The sequence below is a fragment of the Manacus vitellinus genome, unplaced genomic scaffold, assembly GCF_001715985.3.
Source record: "Manacus vitellinus isolate BGI_N305 unplaced genomic scaffold, ASM171598v3 scaffold_37_pilon, whole genome shotgun sequence".
Lineage (NCBI taxonomy): Eukaryota > Metazoa > Chordata > Aves > Passeriformes > Pipridae > Manacus > Manacus vitellinus.
The window spans coordinates 6,161,518-6,181,644 of record NW_021940517.1 but is presented as its reverse complement, the minus strand read 5'-3'; the positions used below and the strand labels follow the sequence as shown (position 1 = coordinate 6,181,644).

General features: G+C 38.4%; 1 protein-coding gene across 1 annotated transcript in view; it reads right to left on the bottom strand.

Annotated features, from left to right (window-relative positions):
* The window catches only part of DISC1 (DISC1 scaffold protein), a 172,853-nt gene that overhangs the window by 129,833 nt on the left and 22,893 nt on the right, over positions 1-20,127 (bottom strand). The window contains exons 4-5 of the mRNA XM_018077458.1: positions 7,378-7,528; positions 3,811-3,934 (exon numbers count right to left, since the gene is read on the bottom strand). Of these exons, the coding sequence (XP_017932947.1) occupies positions 3,811-3,934; positions 7,378-7,528 (275 nt within the window). The remainder of the gene's footprint in view (positions 1-3,810; positions 3,935-7,377; positions 7,529-20,127) is intronic.

Here is a 20,127-nt window from a genome sequence, read left to right as displayed (position 1 = left end):
GGACTTGAAATGTCCAGAACTTCAACCTCAGTTGCACCAATCTTGCTAGAAGTTCAAACTCTGTGCATTGTGATACTGATGTTTCTTCAAGAGCATAGACATGTACAATCACTAATGTTGGAAAAGACCCCTAAGATCATCCTGTCCAACCTTTGACCGAACACCACCTTGTCAACTAAACCATAGCACTAAGTGCCACGTCCAGTCATTTCTTGAACGTTGCCAGGGATGGTGACTCCACCACCTCCCTGGGCAGCCTGTTCCAATGCCTGACCACTCTTTCTGTGAAGAAATTCTTCCTGATGGCCAACCTGAGTTTCCCTGGCACAGCTTGAGGCCGTTTCCTCTTGTCCTGTCACTAGTTACCTGGGAAAAGAGGCTGACCCCCATCTGGCTACAGTCTCCTTTCAGATAATTGTATAGAGTGCTAAGAACTCCCCCTGAGCCTCTTCTTCTCCAGGGTAAACAACCCCAGCTTCCTCAACTGCTCCTCACATGACTTACTCTAGACCCTTCACCAGTTTCATTGCTCTTTTCTGGACACGCTCTAGCACTTCAATGCCCTCCTTGAAGTGAGGGCCCCAAAAAAAAGTTTCACAAATTTGCATTTCATCCTTGTACAGGTTTTTCCTTGAAAACCCAACAGATAGCTTGCATCTTCAAGAAGTCTGCGTTGCCGAGTCAAAGGTATTTAATGTATAGCCCTTGGCTCATTTGTACCAGAATTTGAAAAGCAATTAGGAAACACGGTGGGGGGAGAGGGGGGGAAAGGAGTACTTGTCAAACTAGCTGAATGTCATACTGAAGAATTTGCTTCTATTCCTACATTTCTTACTGTCTCTGTGAAACCTTGCAAGCCACTTAAACTATTATCTTCACATGCAGCCACAGACTACGTTCACCATTTTTAATACAACCTGCAAGAGAGGTCTCTGACAGGCCATCTACAGACCCTCAACAGAAATCAAAGCTCAATTCCATGCTCTGATCCCATTTAGTCCAATTAAAAATAAAAAACAAAATTAAAACCACAAACTCAAAACTAAACCTTTAACAGGTAAATAACTAGGCATTACAAAACTGACATTAGAAACAGTGTGGGTTTTTTATGGCAATTCACTTCTTCATTCTCCATCTTTAAAATGGCAATAAGAATATCTCTTCACTTGAAGTGGTGTTACACAGATAAAATAAGTTGTTTTGAATCACTAAGATGTCATATTGTTTAATACTGTAAAAAGAGTCCATTCACTAATTAATAAATTTGAATCCAAAATAGGGTTTGAGGGGCATATAGTAAAGGGATTCTAAGACCAAATACTGAGTAATGAAGATAACACAGTATTCTGAATATCTGAACAGACACTTTCCATCTTCAGCAATGTATGAGGCAGGGATCCGGGGGGGGCGGGGGGGCAGCCTTATATAATTAAAGACTCATAAAAACATACATACCATGCATAGATAACTAACTTGGGCATTCCTTTGCTTGGAAACTTTAACATTATTTTAATGTTTTCAATGTAATTTATGTGACGTTCAGTTCATTAATGCTCATTTTGTCAACAAACGTACTTTCAGGTTTGCTGCACTGTAACTAGCTTCTGCAGTATCACTTAAAACAAGAAGAAACAGTCCCTGCACATTCAAAGGTTGGTTGGCTCAAAAATTTCAACTTATAAATAGTGCTGTACACTAGATTCATCAACTACTTTCCTCCTTTTTTGGTTTTAGATTTAGGAACAAGAGAATGCTGTGGCCCATGTTTCAACTCACAGGCATTTGTCAAGGACAGAAAGGTCAGCAGACCAAAAAACATCAGTTTTGTTTCTTTCAGTCTCAAATTAGGCTTTTAGTGTGCACAAAGGACAATTCTGTCTGTATTACTGGTTTGGGAATACTGCCAAAATCTTAATAGGCCCTACTTAATACAAAGACCTTACATATTCTGTGAAAAAGCAGTAATTGCAATCACTGCAATAAGCAACCTACATGGGAACAGAAAGGAAGATGAACAGAATCTGGTTTTACAAACACACTTTTAGTACTGAAGTGTTATTACAACATTAATAGATAGCAGAAGCACACAATCTGCATTCACAGAGAGAAAGTTGCTCTGCTTGGGAATAGTTCACAGGCATTTTTGGGAGCGTGGAAATTTTAGTCAGTAAACTGGAATTCTCTCGCGTTCTTTTCTAGAAATGCCAAGAAGCCTTTAATGTGCTCTTGGTCAGGCTCCAGGGACAGATAAAAAGGACTTGAAGTCTCACCATGGAGCAGCAGACAATATTCATCCCACTAAACATAAGCTGAAGTTTTATTTTGTGGATTTGAGCTTGAACAGATATTTCTAACACGACAGCTAATCAGTACTGATGCTAAACCTCCAGCTTCACTTACAGGCTTGTGTTCTCCGTGAACTACAGATTGCAGTAGAAACATAATTATGTAAATTTTAGATACTGTCACAGGTTTTCAAATCCCCGAAGACAAATGCAGAAGCACCAGGAGAGAGGAAAGAAGGGAAAGTAAAGAAAAGTGGGGCTGGAGGGGTGGTGGTGGAATTATTTCTGATCATGCAAGATTTTGGGCAGGACCAATCCTTAAGGGGTACTGGAAGCAACCAGTCATCACAGGTTAGCCTTTCCCAAACCTTGAATTCCTAATAATTTTGATTAAATGCTAATAAATAGCATGCCTGTACAACAATGGGGTAATTTCTCCCTAATAACTACACAGAAATAAAGATTTAGTTGGAATAAGAAAAACATTAGCTGTTGTGGAGTTTCAAGTAAAGCAGTTTTCCATTCAATATCTTGAGGTGGCTGCTGAATGTCTGGATCAAAAATAGTTTTCTGCACAGTGATACTGTTGAACTAACTCTTATACATTGACAAAGTAAATCTAAACAATACAATGGTGATTATTAGGATTGAAAAGATTTCTTCAGCTAAGTAAGACTGAGATGATCACCTAAAATGCTTTTCTCTCTTTTGGGGTTTCATATATATATATATACATGAGTGTGTATACAAACACACAGATTATTTAACTATTGGATCCACCAAAGCAATGAAAGTATCAAAAAAAGAGATTTTAAGATAAGACCACATAAAAAAAGGAAAATTGAGTCTACTAGCTCTCTAAGGTGCCACATTGCCAACTATGGTCACCAAGGTCTAAAAGACTTATAACTAGACAGTAAACTCATAGTTTTGAAGGACAGTGAAAGAAAAGACCTAAATTTTGCTTAAAAGGTTTGCAGATTTAAAATTGGACAGAAGCCATCTTAAAAACATTCCATTTGCCCACATTGTGACATCACATGTCAGTGTAAAGCTATTGTTAGCAAATGCTGACTGCTTCATGATGATTCCTTCATCCTTATGAAAAGCATCAATCATCTTTCAGGAATAAAAGCTGGTAAATCATGTATTTATAATAAATTCTAACCAGAAGCAGATGAAAACTTTTTGTCTTCAGAAAAAAAACTTCTGAAGATCAGTTTAATATTAAAATGGCAAATTATAACATAAAAAGCACACTTAAAAAGATAATGAGGAAAATTTAAGCATGCACACAAGCCACCAAGCCTTCTAGCTCTGCTTCTCTGTAATGAGATTAACACAACTCCTGTAGCTGCCATCTCCAATCATCACTTAGATTATCAACTGGACTACAGCCAACGCTCTAATTGCAACACAGAAGCAAAGTTGCTACTACAATAAATTTATTTAATTCTCTGTGACAGCTTACAAGCTTTTCCCCACACAGCACTGGTTCTTACACAGAACTCTGCAGTCCAGTTACCTGTAACCATTTCTTTTCTTGAAAAAGCTGGCTTCGTTTTCTGGCCGAAACCTGCATCCTCTCCTGGTAAGTTGATCTCAAAAGTTTATGTTCTTTTTCATGACAAAGATCGTTTTCTTCATGTCTAACCCTTTGAGAAAAACATGACAAAAGCTAAAAATTAGTGTTATCGACAAGTATCAATGTCTCAAAGATTAAATAGATCAGAATGCTACATGTTACCTTTAGAGTCATAACACTCCATCACCAGAATGATTAGATCTTAAACAGATATAGTTAGGGAACAAGAGATTTTTCCTTGGCATATCTTCCTTTGTTATCTCAAACATTTACACTGTTTCTACAACATGCTGAAGAAAGAAAATGGAAAACTTGTGTAGCTTCAGGCTTCCCCCAGCTTTTTCATATTTCAGAAATTTATCCATCACTGCCTTGAAAGAGACAAAACTAAGGCATGTAGTTTCTATCAATACAGAGAAATATCTCTCTTAGACAGAAGTTTAGAAACTTGCCAAAGCCATTTTTGCAGCTTCTGTCAGCTTTTAGAGACTACATTAGAGATCATCTGGAGTGTTCGTTCCACGATGCCTAATTTTACTTCTCTCTTGCACAGCGAGTTCTTTCAAAATTGCAGTCAGTGGGTTTCCTCACAGTGGTTTGTACAACCCCCAGTTGTAAATGTTAGCATGACTGGACCCCAAGGAAATCAGTGAATTACGTTAAGTATCAATTCTATAATCAGCCTATAAAATGCACCTGCAAACAATGCAAATCTATTTTGCCTTGCACGTTCCTGCTCAAGGGTGCGTACACTTGCAAGGCCAATTGCATTTTTGTGTCCATCTCTAGGGACAAGTACATGCATTTCCACAGAGGGTATAGGTGCATTTCAGTATCATGTTTAAAAAATAGTCTCAAACAAAGAATGTTTTTGAAGTATGATTTCCCACTGTAATCTTGCAAAGCAAATATATCCATGCCACACACAAAACATGCATCACAAGTCTGGTTTAAGCATGATTAATCACGCAATTATGATCTCCATGCACAGCTGTTGAACAAGCCTGTAGAACAAGAGGTTCTCATTTATTCTCCAGGACCATCAAAAGACCAGCATCCTTTACTCCCTCTCTATAGGCTGAAGAATGTACTGGAAAAAAACAAAATAAAACCTTGGCCCTAAAATAAATATCATTAAGCAAAATAAACATAATGACAGGAACTGTATTTCTGTAATAACATTCATTCATTCATGGCTAGGCTTCATGAACGAAGATTTAGGAAGGTTCTATCCACATTTGTTACAGGCATGCTGGTGGCTTAATGAGGCCAATATGAGATAGACATATCCGATTGCAATTTCCGTAATAACAGCACAGATCAAAGCAACATCTGTATTAGGAGGTGTTAAGACCATCACTGTGCCTTACAATCATGATAGGTTCCTGTGGACCCAACCAACCACACGTCCCAGCAGCCCTGAAGCCACCTTCCTTCAGTTGGACCTGCATCTTTCCTAGAGAGGTACGTAATAAATTTCCAAGTGGCCGATCAAAGTTTAGGAAAAATTCTCAGAACCTTCTCGGAAATCCCATGTGTATCTGCCTACTTGGTACTGATGGAACAGAAACAAGATCTCTCTGATCTCATCAAACCTGGGTGACTGCACAGCGCTGTTTCCTAAGCTAAACATAACCAAATCTGGCTTCTACTCTGCCCCCAATATCCTGTGTCAACATCAAATGCATTCACCTAAAAACTCATCGCATAATTTAATTAAGTAAAACAAAACCAGGGCGTGAATTTCAGCTTTGTATATTAAACAACCTGCCAAACATACTTTTCATTTTAGAACACTGAAAAAAGATGAGACTGGCTTAGCTACAGTAAAACTGCAATGATCTGGTCTTCTGGGGTTAGTATGATCATCTTTTTAGTTTTCCAGGTTAAAAAACTATAACAATAAACCAAAAAAGAAGTCGTGGGTATACTGCTTTTGTTCCAGTTCAAAATTTAAATAAAAACTGGAGCCCACAAATTTTCCTTGAAGAAGCAGTCATGTTTTTCACTGTACCATCTAAAAATAATTTTGGAAAAGTCTTAAACCTCTTTACAGAAGACAAAGTGTATGCTTGCTGTATCAACAAGAGCATCAGACCACAGACAAGGCAGTATAAAAGGCTACAAGAATCAAATGAGAAAAAAAAAAAGGGTCACAACAACAACAGTCAAACTCAAGCTCAAAGAAAGGAGTGTGCATTAGACAAAAAAGAGAATATTAACCTGCCCCTGAAAAATGGCACCGCTCAGACCTGCGCAAAGAGAGGAGTTACAGATCTAATCATACAAAGAACAAGAACACTTTCATAACTATATATAACATCTATTTTATATATTAAAAAAATTGTATATATATATTTTATAGGGACAAAAATAAGCAGACTTCGTAGTTGAAGGATGCTTTAGTGACTCAGTTTCTATGACACCAGAGACACCACCACCTCTAGAGTCAAAATCATTATTACAAATTAATGCATGGAGTGAACACATCTTAATGACAAAATAGAGAATGGTGTATCCTAATCTTAAAGGAATGGTAAAACAGTCTCTTAGAGCCTCAGAAGGTAGAAGGAAACAGCTCTGAAGGAGTGCAGCTTGTTTTAAACCTCCCACATTAGTAGATGCTATAAACAGAGGCTAAAAATAACTTCAGATTCTCAAATTTTGCAAAAAAAAATAATTCTATTATCTTTACTGATTTTATCTAATTTTCATGTCTATCAAAAATTACACCCAAACATATTGACTAGCACACTGCAGCCTTTATATGTACCAGCTGCCAGAAAACAAAAGGTTTTCCTTGTTTCATTTGTGCTATTGCATTTGAGAATAGCTTTCAATACCTATAAAGCATCCTCTTCTAACAACAGTAACTAGGAGCATAGACAAAGACAGAACAAGAAATAGAGGCAACTTTTTTTTTTCCTAAGTTAACTACCCCCCTTGGGTCATCCAACATATCTCGCATTCCCCCATCTTTGAAGCTGTTATCCCTTCAAGACAAGGCTGAGAATCTATTTTTGTGACTTTGTACAGTTCTGAGCACAATACTGCCACCTAACAAGTAGCATACAAAAGGAAGCTCCAAAAGATCTATTCATATCAAAAAATAATCTGGTTTTACTTTATATTTAAATATTCTTTCATTGCCTGAAAGGGAGCATCAGAATTAACTCCACGGGGAACCGCTGCTCAAGCTGCGTTGCTGTTGTATGCTCAAGCTGCCATGCCAAGGATTCAATCCCATTCCTACTCAACATCAATCAGAAACGTTCCATTTAATTTGCCAGTTCATCATGATCAATGTTTTTCAGGGCAATTCTGAAAGAATTGCAGGAAGAAAAAAAAAAAAAAAAAGAGTCGCAGGGTGGGATTTTCATAAACAAGCTCCATATTGATATGTTAGAAGGTAATTAAAACTCTTTATTAAAATTATTCATAAAGTGTATTCTGCGTTTTGAGAAAAAAGAAGCACCATTTTACATGATAACGAAGCAGCAAACTTACCGATGATCAGCAGCCCAGCACAGTGCTGCCTGAACTTGGGTAATGAATCTATCCAAAAAACTGCTGACTGAAGGATGCCTCGAAGGAAGTTGAAATTTTAAAGATTTTTTCTCTTTTTCCAGTTCTTCCAGTTTCCGTCTAAATTTATCAGCTAGAAATTAAATAAAAAAAAAAAAAGAAAATTAAACAGTGACAAAACAGTCCTGTTTTACCTGAAGAAAAAAAATGTCTCAAAAAAAAAAAAAATTCACTTCACAGATGGTTCTTCTTCTTCCCCTTTTGATAAAAAGTATGTCTGTTTTGCTCAAGGATGAATTAATAAGTCTACAATGGAAAACATCAAATAACCAAGATGCTAAGTTACTTTATTCTATGACAAGGACAAAACTGCAGGCTTCACAGCACTTTCACAGAGTTTTAATTTGATAGGGCTCCAAAGAATTGTTTCAAAGTTATCATCCATGCTCTTTTCCTGGAGTAACTGCTGAAAATTCAATTCTAGTAACACTGCTACTCTTCACTGCTTCAGTATGTCTTAACACTTAGATGGCAGTTACGCATTTAAATTCTGGCCTTTTAAAAACTTGTATTGTTATTAGGTCAAGAACTGAAGAATCAGATACGATATCACAGCAGTGTATTTCAGCAGAAAATGCACATGTAACTATAACAATTAAACAATCATCACATTCCACACTCTCCTGAGTTACGCTTAGTTTATCATCCAACAAAAAGATTTACTTTCAACTTTAAATAAAAATGATAGAGGTCCCTAAGAGATGGCTTTGATTCTACCATAACTCTACACATTTCTTAGGGTAACCACTTCTCTATATGTTACTTCTTATCTGTTTTCTGTCCCTGTGTAGGAAACAAAGGAACATCTTTCCAATTGCTAATTATTATTTCCAGTCCATCTATCTTCTATTGTGCCAGTGTGCTAGCAAAATCACATACGTGACAGATAACAAGACTGCCTTGTCCAAGATAGAACACCTTTGATGATACATTAGTCAAACCAGAGAGTTTTGAGCTAACCCACTAACGGAAAACCTTTACAATTCAGTACTTTCCTTGTGACCTCGCTGCCTACAATTTTGTGCCATTAGCAGTCCTTCTAACATTTTCAATACATTACTATCAGAATAACATCCACCTGTGCATGCTTTTTATTGCTTATTTTCTTTCTTTATTCTCAAAGGTGGTTTAAGAAGAGGAGTTGTTTATATTTACTGGTTTAGTGAAATGATGTATTTTTACAATAATCTATCATTAGTATTGATCTCCATTCTGCTTCTGTGCCAACAGAATAAAGACACAGAACTTACTAATGAGACTATACCTTCCAGGCCAGCATACCGTTCCAGGGTAAACTCACTATGTTGTTATCACTGTAGTGCAAAACGTTGGCAGAAGGCTCTTGCTGAAATGAGCACCCCACTCCAAGTACCACTGTGCATATTATTCCTACAAAGTAGAAACACCTTTTCAGTAGTGGAGGTGAACCACATCTGTGGTGCATTTCTCAGGGACCACAGTTGAACAGATTCATCCTATCCCTATCACCACAAGGAAACTGAAATTTAGGCCAAAATGAGACTCCCAGTTCCATATTTTGACCAGAAAAACATATCAGCATTTGCATGCTGACTTGCCACTTGACCTTTCAAACTCAGCCATCAAAAATACCAGTGTTACAAACAGAAGAGTAAGGGTCGAAAGGGCTGGATTGTGACCAATGATCACTGAATGCCAAAACACATGGAAAAACCTCCTTTTACTCACACAATTCACCAGTGGGCTTGCTGGGAGTTGTGGCAACCCTCTGCAGCCATTTAACAATGTCGTCATTGCTCTTCAACATAATTATGCTCATACGGTGTTTGCATGTCCAGTTGTTTCATCGTTCTACTCCTACCCATCCTGGTCCTAGAAACAGACTATTTTGGGAGGGACAACAGATGAGGGGATCCACATGCCAATTCATTCTCTCCTTCATTAATGCAGCATTCTTGGCTGCATTCTGCTTTATACATTCCAATTTACACAGTATTCAATTAGTTTCTAGTAACAGACGTTTCTAAATAATTTGTTCCATTGGCATTTTATAAGTAATATGGTTGGTCATATTTACTTATCTCTCTGCACTAACTGATTTTTTTACCCTTTCAGCATTGCTGTGAGGGGTTATGTCTCAAGAGACTCCAGTGCCACTGAGCTGAACACTGAAGCATTCAGCTTTTAGGATCCTTTCCTGGAAAGGAAACCCCTGCCATTTGACCTTACTGATATCTTCAGTGCATGGAGAGACCCAAGAACCTCAGTGCCAGTTGCAGAGCTGGGAACCATGCAAATAAGGCTCATCTCAGTCCAGCTTTCAGTCTTGCAGCTCAAGAGAAATCTGGATCAAGCAGAAGTAATGGAAATTATCAGAAGTCTAGCAAACAGGATGTGAAAAAGAGGGCAATAAGAACAGTTCCTCAATCTAGCAGAGATAAAGACTGAGGGGAACAACTTCCAGTACTATTACAGACAAGCAAGCTACAAAGAAAGCAGTAATACAATTATTTTGACCTTCCCTTAGAACTTGAGTCCTCAGTACAAACCTGAGATGCAGCAGAGGAGATGAGAAAAAATGTTAGATATAGTAGAGTGCTAAATCTAACTGCCAAGGTTAGACAGGGAATCACCACCAGTGTTGATTTTTAGGTCAGACAAACATCTCTCAGGAATAGCTCTGGCAGAGTTTTTAAAGGTTTTTAAGTTTTTAAGGCCAGAAAAACCAGATGTGTTCTCTTCTTTTAACAAGGGCAAGTACAGGATTATGCACCTGGGATGGGGCAACCCTGGATGTACGTAGAGAATGGGGAATGAGAGGCTGGAGAGCAGTGCCATGGAAAGGGACCTGGGGGCTGTGGTCAATGACAAGTTGAATATGAGTCAGCAGTGCCCTGGCAGCCAGAAGTGCCAACCATGTCCTTGGGGGCATCAGGCAAAGCATCACCAGTCGGTCGAGGGAGGGGATTGTCCCGCTCTGCTCTGCACTGGAGCAGCCTCACCTTGAATATTGTGTGCAGTTTTGGGCACCACAATATAAGAAAGATACTAAACTATCAAAAACCATCCAACAGAGGGCAATGAAGATGGTGCAGGGTATAGAAGGGAAGCCATACGAGGAGCAACTGAGGTCACTTGGTTTGTTCAGCCTGGAGAAAAGGAGACTGAGGGGAGACCTCATTGCAGTCTACAATTTCCTCATGAGGGAAGTGGAGGGGCAGACACTGATCTCTTCTCTCTGGGGCCTAGTGACATGATCCAAGGGAATGAGCTGCAGTTATGTCAGGGGAGGTTTAGGTTGGATATTAGAAAAAGGTTCTTCACCAAGAGGGTGGTTGGGCACTGGAACAGGTTACCAAGGGAAGTGGTCACAGCACCAAGCCTGACAGAGTTCAAGAAGGATTTGGCCAATGTGCTCGGCACATGGTATGATTCTTGGAGCTGTCCTGTGCAGGGCCAGGAGTTGGATTTGATGATCCTTGTGGGTCCCTTCCAACTCAGAATAGTCTGTGTGGTTCTGTGTGATCCCTTTCACCATATTTTCTAGGATTTTTCAGCCAAAAAGCAGACATGGAGGACCTTTGCTATTCCTAAGTCATCTAACTCACGGACACAACTTTCTTTTACTTCCATTTTAGTCTTTTAAGCTTGTTATTCCAACACAGAAAAGACCTGCACAGAATCCTCAAAACTCACTGATGGACTGAGACACCAAAAAAAATACATGCACTCAGATATCTCTGTCACGAAGAAAGGTTTAATATTTTTATGCTCTGTCCCATACTTCACTTCAAAATAAGTTATTTAATGCAGAGCTTACATGCAAAAAGCAATCCTCTCATTTGATGAAGTTCTTAAATGAAGGAACTTTAATGTATTCAGTACATACTGTTTTACAGAAGCATTTTAAAATGAGGCCTAATTTGGTCTTATTAGGTCTATCAGTCTTTTATTTCATTGTATTCTGCTGATAGGTTGTTGCCTTGCAGAGCCCTACAGATATCCTAGACAAAGCTTCTACTTTTGTAATGCAAACAGTAAAAGTTAACCCTTACATTACCCTCCACCACAATCCTTACCACCTAGTGTACTTCAGACATCCCACTCAATTTAAAGCCAGTCCAGAGTACAGGCCTGGAAGATGCCAAGTGCTCTTCTCAGAGAGACAGCAGTTTGAGAACAGTGTTCTCTCCATAGGTCACGTTTTGTAATAGCTTTGAGCAAAAGAAGCAATTTCTGTAATTTTTAATTGACCATGTGCCACCTCTATTTTTTACATACTTTGATATTCATTTTACTCCCTTGAAGAAAAGGTTCACTTTATTAGAAGTATTTATCATCATTTAAAAAACATTTGCATAAATAATTTCAGTAAGGACAGAGCCTCATTTGCTATGTACTGCATATATTCAGGTTTATTTATGTCTGTATTAATAGGTGGGAAGATGATCAATCATGTTATTCTACAAATTGCTGGACATTTAAAAAAAAAGTGTTTCTTCAGCTAGTTCAACTCAGGAAGGTCATTTAATTCTAGCCCACAATTCAGCAGACAACCTTCTCTCTTTTCCCCTGCACTTCCTCCAAAAATCTGAAGGCCCTAAAACAGGATTTGTGTAGGATTTACATGCATAAATCACACACTGCAGCCCTAAAATATTTTTTTCTTCTTGCCTGCTAGATACTTTCAGAGACAGGTAACCTCCCTACCATTCACTTTCTTAAAAACTTAAAGCTTCCAAGATGACTGAAGTGTTTTTGTATACTACGCATCAAAGACAGCTAAAGAAGTCTTAGGTTCAGATCCAAAGAGCCCTGTAGCAACCCGTGTCCAACCACACATAGTAGCAGGCATTTAAAGAGGAGACTAAGAACCAGGGTGCAAAGTGCCCCCTTCCTGTTCCTGAACCTCTAATGTCTGTCAGCTAAAAAATTTCTTATGTGAGACACTACTCTTAGATCTCTTCACAGCTTTAAGTAGGGGGAAAAAACAAAATCACCAACAAGCGGAAGTCTATCCACCAGAAACTTCTCTTTCTTCAGGCTATCTATGGTTTTGGTCTCCAAAATATACCGTAACAGAGAACTTAAAAATTAAATTATGAATTAAACACATACTCCATTTGGTAATTTGAGGAGTCTAATGTGGAGCTTGAATACATGACTGAATGCATCTGGAGAACAGACTAATAAGCAAGGTATCTACAGCCCAATTACTAGCATTGGCCTCCTGCAAAATAACTTGTGGGGCAACATGCAGATCAATTAATATCCAAATATGACACGTAAAGACATATACTGTGATAAGAACTGAAGACATTACAAGCACCTGGAGTACATATGGGCTCTTAATTTAAGAATACAGTAATTAACCATTTAACAGTACCAAAAGCATACACAGCCCTAAAAATAAACATACTTGATATGGGTAAATGGGAGCTTCAGATTACACTTTTATAGTTGAGCAGCTAGCCTTTACCGTGTGCTGTCTGGTCACCAGTACAGAGCAAAATCTTTTTTACCTTCCATTCAGCCTGCACATGGAAAACAGCAAAATAAACCTAACGCAAAGTCAAACTGCACATCTGGTGCTCTGAAAACTCCAAGACAAGGGGTTGGGAACACTAGAAGAGTCTATTGAAGCAACAGGAGCAGCAGAGCTATGCCTACCCTAGTGACCACGTGGACTAACAGGAGAACATCTGCAGAGCAAAACAGTTCAGAATTGAGGCCCAACATCTGCAGTTCAGAAGGTCCTACTTCAGACTAAATTTAGTGTAATCCCATGGATTGACAGACGGTAAAATAGTTGGCCCTTTGGGTACCTCTGCAGCATATCTTCAGACTTTGTCCCACCTGAAAAAAAAACAACCCATGTAGTCCAAGACTGCTTTACAATGCAAAGCAAAGCAAAGCACAGTAATTAAATTATCCTGCTTATCCACCACTTAACTTTTTCCATCCCAATCAAAAAGGCAACTTTGTGAAGTTTCACACTCCACCTGTGCTCCTGAACTATCAAAACTACCTTGAGGAACAGTGGAACAAACCAAACTCCCAGCTGCTGAATATCCTTTGGCGTCAGAAGCTACTGACACAAAATTCACCCTTAAGCAGGAAGAACAAAATCTGCAGAGAGTGCTACAACTCCATAATTCCTTGGTTTGTGTGTAGTCCATAGTTTTGTAACTCTCAGTACAGATGACAAACCCTTCCGATTCGTGCTGAGATGCTAGATTGATGTTCGCTTCCAATTCCGGTGCTATTTAAAGACTAGTAACCTGAAGACTACAAGAAAGCAGGACTCCTACATGCCCTGACAGAGTCAAGGCATCAGAGTAGCCAAAACACACAGCAATGACCTAATGTAGTATTCAATGCCACAAGCTTCCCCTCCTGCAGTCAACATCAGCTGTCAATTCTCCCTCTAATTCCTTTTCCTTTCCTAGCAATGAGGCAGCACTATACATAAATCAGATGGGGGAGGAAAGCAAAGGAAACCTGGCACTCAAAATAATCCCTTCAAGAGAAGCAACAGAGAACAGCACCTAAAAGATTTCTTAAAACTACTGCTCAAGCACATTCTCTGCCTCCCAGCAAGCTCTGCATTTTCCACCCATCAGCTCATACCAATTACAAGTCAGGAAATTGCTGCCTCCTTAAAACATACAACATTTCAGAATTTTATGTACTGAACATCAGCGTTGCAGCAGGGTTGGGAAGTCTGAAAGCTTCAAAAAAATACAAGAACAGACATTTTAGCCATTATTACAAAAAGAAGCTTGACACATTGGTAAATATTAATTTTCCTCCTCTAATTCATATTGAATTTAAGAGCATTCATTCAGCTTTGAATTAAAAGCTAATTTCTCAGAAGTTTCACAGATGCTTCCGCTAAAGCACAACATCAAGTTTTCCACCTACAGATTACACCTTAATGTTGAAAAGTCTATGCTATACATGCTATTTCATCCCAGAAAGGCACTAGTGGAAAGCCTAGAGTAGACTTTCAGCATCAATTTTGACTAGTGCCCCTACTTCGTAGAACATACACAGCAGCAGCATCACTGACAGATTGTCACTCAGATCCATAATGTGTTCTCTGACTCTTAATAACAACAGTTAAATGGATTTATGGGAACAAGCTGTAGAATTCTGTGGGGTTTGTGAGGGACTAGGTACAGTTACTTTCAACATGAGTGGGAACATAAGCAAGAAGCCACAAAACCAGAAAGGTTCTTCCAGTACACCTCTGGGAAATATGCGGGGTGAGAGCCCAGCAAGAAAACGTCAGAGTCCTGACATGGACAATTAATCTCTTAAATTACTTGGCCAAGGTTAGAAAAATTTTCCTTTCCCATGTTACTTTCTCCTCAGCTGCAATGATGTAGGGTGAACTATCCTCACAGCTGTTCTTTCTGGGCTGAGTTTAAGGACATCAGGACTATTTGGATAAACTTATATTACAGTTTCCTGTAACATGACTATTCTGCAAGCAAAGTAGTTATTATTTGCCACTATCATCTCACAGAAGAGCCTCAATTGGAGGCTCCAATTTTACTAGGCTCAGATAACAGGGATTAAAAAAAAATAACCTACTCCAATAAATTTACAATCCACAAAACAAATGACAGCTGAAGGGGAAAACAGATAGGACAATCCATTAGACTACACTCCAGGTGAAAATTAGGGACAATAATTTCAGTGTACCAGAAAGCAGCTTAATCTCCATTGCACTTAATCTGACGCTTCCGAAAAACATGAAGATTTGGTAGTATCTTAATAGCAAATTTTTTAATATTAAGACCTTTATAAGTATTTCACATTAGAGCATAAACTAGCTACTTCCATAATTTTCTAAATGCTGCATTAATCACAATTTTCCAAGTCCCCAACATGCATAACAAGTACTTAAATAGGAGGCAGTTTTTCATATGTAGCAACCTTTGTAATTCATTCCTGTAACTGCACTAAAAGTACAATTCCATACAGTGTCTATCCCATACAGTCATTCTCTTCAGATTTTCTGCATTTGTAAATTCCTTCAAACACCACAAGAGTTCGTGTATAGGCATGTTCTGGAGACATTTCTCCTTTAGCCAATTCACAATACAAAATAAACAGTGCCCCATTGACTGTTTGCTTTTCATAGTCTTTCATAAACCTCAAGTTTCCAGTGAAACCACCAAGATGTCTGCATTTCCAACATGACTTTATAATAAAAATAATTTACAGTAACATCAAAGATATATTAAAGGGGAAAAAAAGCTGATTGCTGCTGCACTTTGATACCAACATTATTCTTTAAGTAGTGCTGACAGTACTGTCACTACATTTGAGATTTTTACAGAAATAAAGAAAAACATGTACTGCTGATTCCAGGCTGCATCTGTATCTTTAAAAAAGTCAGGCTGTGCAGCACAATGGCACAGACAACCATTGTGAATTAAATTCTACTCTGAAAAAGATCCCTCAAGACAAGAAAGCTGGCAGAAATCAATGCAAAGCTCCTTGGTTTGCAATACCTCTCCTTCTTTTATTTGAGGTGGTAGAGGAAAAGCTCTGGTAGAGGTCTCTAATCAGTGTGCTTCACATACGTGAACTATAAGCTGTATATTAATGTCAACTGTGGACGATTCCATCCCAGTTCACTCCGTCTCTTTCCTTGCTCCAAGAATCTCTAAGCCAACATCATCTGTCTTTCTTTGCTGCCTCTGAATAAATGTCATGGGTTGATTAGAAAACAGGCGAGTCAATTAACAGTGAAACAATGCAATACTCTACAACTAATTGCATTCTATTGCATTCTGTCATCTTTATACAGCAAGTTCTAAATACTCGATAAAGAAATTTAAAAATCCAATGGTCTACATCTGGGCTTTTATATCAAGGATTTTATGACTAGAGACAGTCAGATTATGTTGGGACTTTTTTGTACCAGGCTCTATTTAAGTACATATTGTGAATCTAAAACGCTTTGTTCCAGCTGTCAAACAAAGAAAAGGATCCTTTATTATTGCCTAACTTGAATATATTGAGAATATCATCCTAAAGCACACCGTTTGAAAGATCTTTTTTTTTTATGATAGAAGTCACAAACTAGAATAGATAATATACCCAGTTTTATCTTCCCACTTTTAAAAGTCATTTTGCAAAAAAATGCACAACAAAGCAAGACAAATTCTAGGCTAAAAAACACCAATAAGTAGGTGCAGAGTTGCTTTAAGTTGAAGTTTGAAATAAAATAGCACATATTTTTGAAGTGTGGTGTATATTAACTATTGTATATATATATTATTTTGCAATGTTTCCCAAGGACTATAATATGTGAAAAAAAATCAGCTTGCAGTTCTGCTTAAGCCCACTGCTACAGATCAATACCATAAAAAACAAAATGCAATTAGACAACATTATCTTCCTTCTGTGGCAAAGCACACTGATGAAAAGGTAAAATATTACTTCTTATAGAATGAGTATTACACACAGAGAACTACAAATACAAATGCACACACGCAACTCCAAAGCAATTGTTCTGAAAAAACTGCAGTGGGGAACTCTACAAGGAAACTCGAAGCTTCTAGAAACAAAAGGGGAGAAAGTAGATAAAGGAAGTCTTTGTGGTAACAGAGCTGAAAACAGTATATCCATTCATTTTGGATCAGTACCTGGATGCCAGAATTTTACTTCTGGTTAAAGCAAATCTTTTTTCTGCCTCTCTTGCTCCCTGCATTCTCCTTCATGAGTTTCCACAGTACTGCTCAATGTTTGCTTGTATCCCAGGCCTCCACTCTTGCATTTAGTAGCCTACATATTCTCAAATATATACATCTAATTTTATAGTTTCTTCCTTATCCCCAGTGCTCTTCAAGACTTAAAACTTTACCATCAAATTAAACTGATACCCTTCCCCAAGCACTCTGCATCAGTAGATAACAACACCAAAAACTGTTTAAGAACTATTAAACTTAGTTTAGCCCAGCAACTTTTCCAATTTCTACCATTGATCACTGTTCTAGCTCCAAAAGTTACATCATTCTACTTTATCCAGAAAAGGTCATACTCTAAGAAAGCAAGCAGTAAGGGAGAACAGTTTACAAAATGTCTCCGCTGATCTCGGACTACTTCGCCTGTCATAGTCAAAAAGGGATTCACAAAATTTAAAACGTCATCGAATCATACAATGGTTTAAGTTGGAAGGGACCTTTATGGTCATCTAGTCCAACCCCACTGCAACAAGCAGGGATATCTTTGACTACATCAGGCTGCTCAGAGCCCCATTCAGGCTGACCTTGAATGTTTCCAGAGAAGGAACATCCATTACCTCTCCACAACTTGTTCCAGTGTTTCAACTGTGCTCACTGTAAAAAATTTCTTCCTTGTATCTAGTCAGAGCCAATAATTTCTACCAACTCCAGGAATCTGAATTCAACGGCAAAGGAAATCATTTAAGCACAGAATAGCTTCTGACTGCTAATATCTGGTGACTTATTTCCTACCCTTCCCTTTGAACTTGGCCTCACTAATCAATTCCCTCTTCTCAACAATTCACAGGCATCCTTATACCTTAGTTTCTCCCCTTTCACCCTCTTCCCTTCCCACATCATTAACCTCAGCTAGCATCTGCTTCTCTGGCCACCTTTCTTTTCCAAAAACAGACAAAATAAAACTTTTTGACTATTTGACTTACACCTGCAGTTCATCTGGCTTACATATGCAAATACTGAGCCCTTGACTATTTCCTACCTACCATCTTCAACACTGGTTTCCCAAGTCTGTTTTTGGCACAAAAGTGTATACGCAAAACAATTTAAATCATTTTGGGCACTGACAACTGTAGTTGGATCCTGCAAAAAATATCAAATATAAAATCTCCAAACTGTAGTTTTTTCCCCCTCAGAAACTGTTTCAAGCACACTTTGTCCTATTGATCCTGAATTTCAAGACATCCTATATTTTCTGACATTTCCAAAATGGCACCAACTTCTGTTAAAAAAAAAAAAAAATCAGAAAGTTTGTGGGGCTCAGAGTACTGCACGAAGTAAACTTCTCTGCAGAAAGAGGTTCTCATGCTGAACTGGATCAAAGCCACATCTCACTGAAATAACCTCAGAGGAGGCACTTTCTCCGCTATCAAGTCATACATCATGTTGGCAGCTTTGTGGCAGTGTAACATTTTGCCCTGCAAGTCACCACCTCCCTACAAAGCACTGCCCTGAAACAAAGACTTTTCCTGTTCCCTACCCACGTGTTATAGCCCTTACACTACAGACTTACTTCTGTGAATGTTCCATTAGAGAACCTTCCCTTAACTGGCACAGAAACACAAGGAAGACAAATGGCCTCCAAGCAAAGGTCTCAGGTACTCTTCTCAGGTAACGACTCCATACTGGAAGTGATATACATTCACAGACATATATAGATGGGTTTGTTTAGACCCATCTAAAAACTCAAAAAAAACCCAAAAAAACAATCATCAAAAAACCCCACAATCCAGTAGAATATGATGAAAAGCTTAGATTACTTGGCTCAAAAATCCAACATTCTACAAACAAAGCAGTGTAGGAATATCTCAAAATTCTGTTTCCCCATCCTCATCCATCCACCAGTACTTTTACAGAATTTTTTTTGTGACATTACCAATAGCTCAGGAGTATTACAGGAAGAAAAACAACAATTAAGAGTTGTTTGATTTCCCTATAAGAAGCTGAAAAAACAATCTCTCTGTTCTGCTTTGAAAAGATCTACATGAACACATGAAAGGAATCAACATAAAAACCTCACCAACATATATTTTTCTTACTGCTGCTTCCCATAAGCCTCTCAAAACACGGAATGCTAATCGTAATATCACAGGAACCCACAAATCACGGGCATAGCATAAGAAAAAAGAAATAAAAGGAAAAACCCAGGAGCAGTTACAGGCATAACCAAGATAGCCCACCTAGAAAGAGTAACTTTTCTTAGTCCACAGGTTTTTTTATGCATCTACACATACCTCGATTTTCAGGCAAAAAAAAAAAGGCAGTAGGAATATGCAGCATGGTTTCATGGAAAGGGTTCTGCCATGGCTGCACCAGATGGCTTGAAGTCACACTGTGTATTCTCCCATGAACACCAATTTTACAGTGCCGCATTAGAGGATCTCAAACCAATAACCCGATTTCTTTCAGCTTCTAGGTCCTCTGTAAAAACACAGATAGTAACAATTGCTCCATAGGGGCCTCATTAGGCTTAATTAACACCTGTGTGAGATCCTCAGAGAAAAGGATTGCTGTAATTACACAATTTGAGCTTCTACTTGCATAGGAAACCTTGTATTAACCCTTTCATAATTTGACCTTTTCAGAAACTATTCCATATAAAAGACTATCACCTTCTGGAGTCACTTCTTAAATCTAATTTCAAAAGCAGATGAAGCCCATCATCTTTCCTATTTGAACAAAGAGAATCCTGAAGTTTTTTGGGGGTTTTGTTTGTTTGAGTTTTGAGGGTTTTTTTAAATCATTATTCCTCACCTCCTTCTTTCCTTTCACATACACAGGTCAGATTTTTTTACATTTACAAAATTCCTTTCATCCTGGCTCTGAGCTCCTGGAAGGGTTTCAAGTGTAAGAATCACTCCTCAAACACACAGGGCAGTGGGTAGAGCTGCACAAGTGGATACCTGCAGAAGTCAGTAGGGAGAAAACCAAA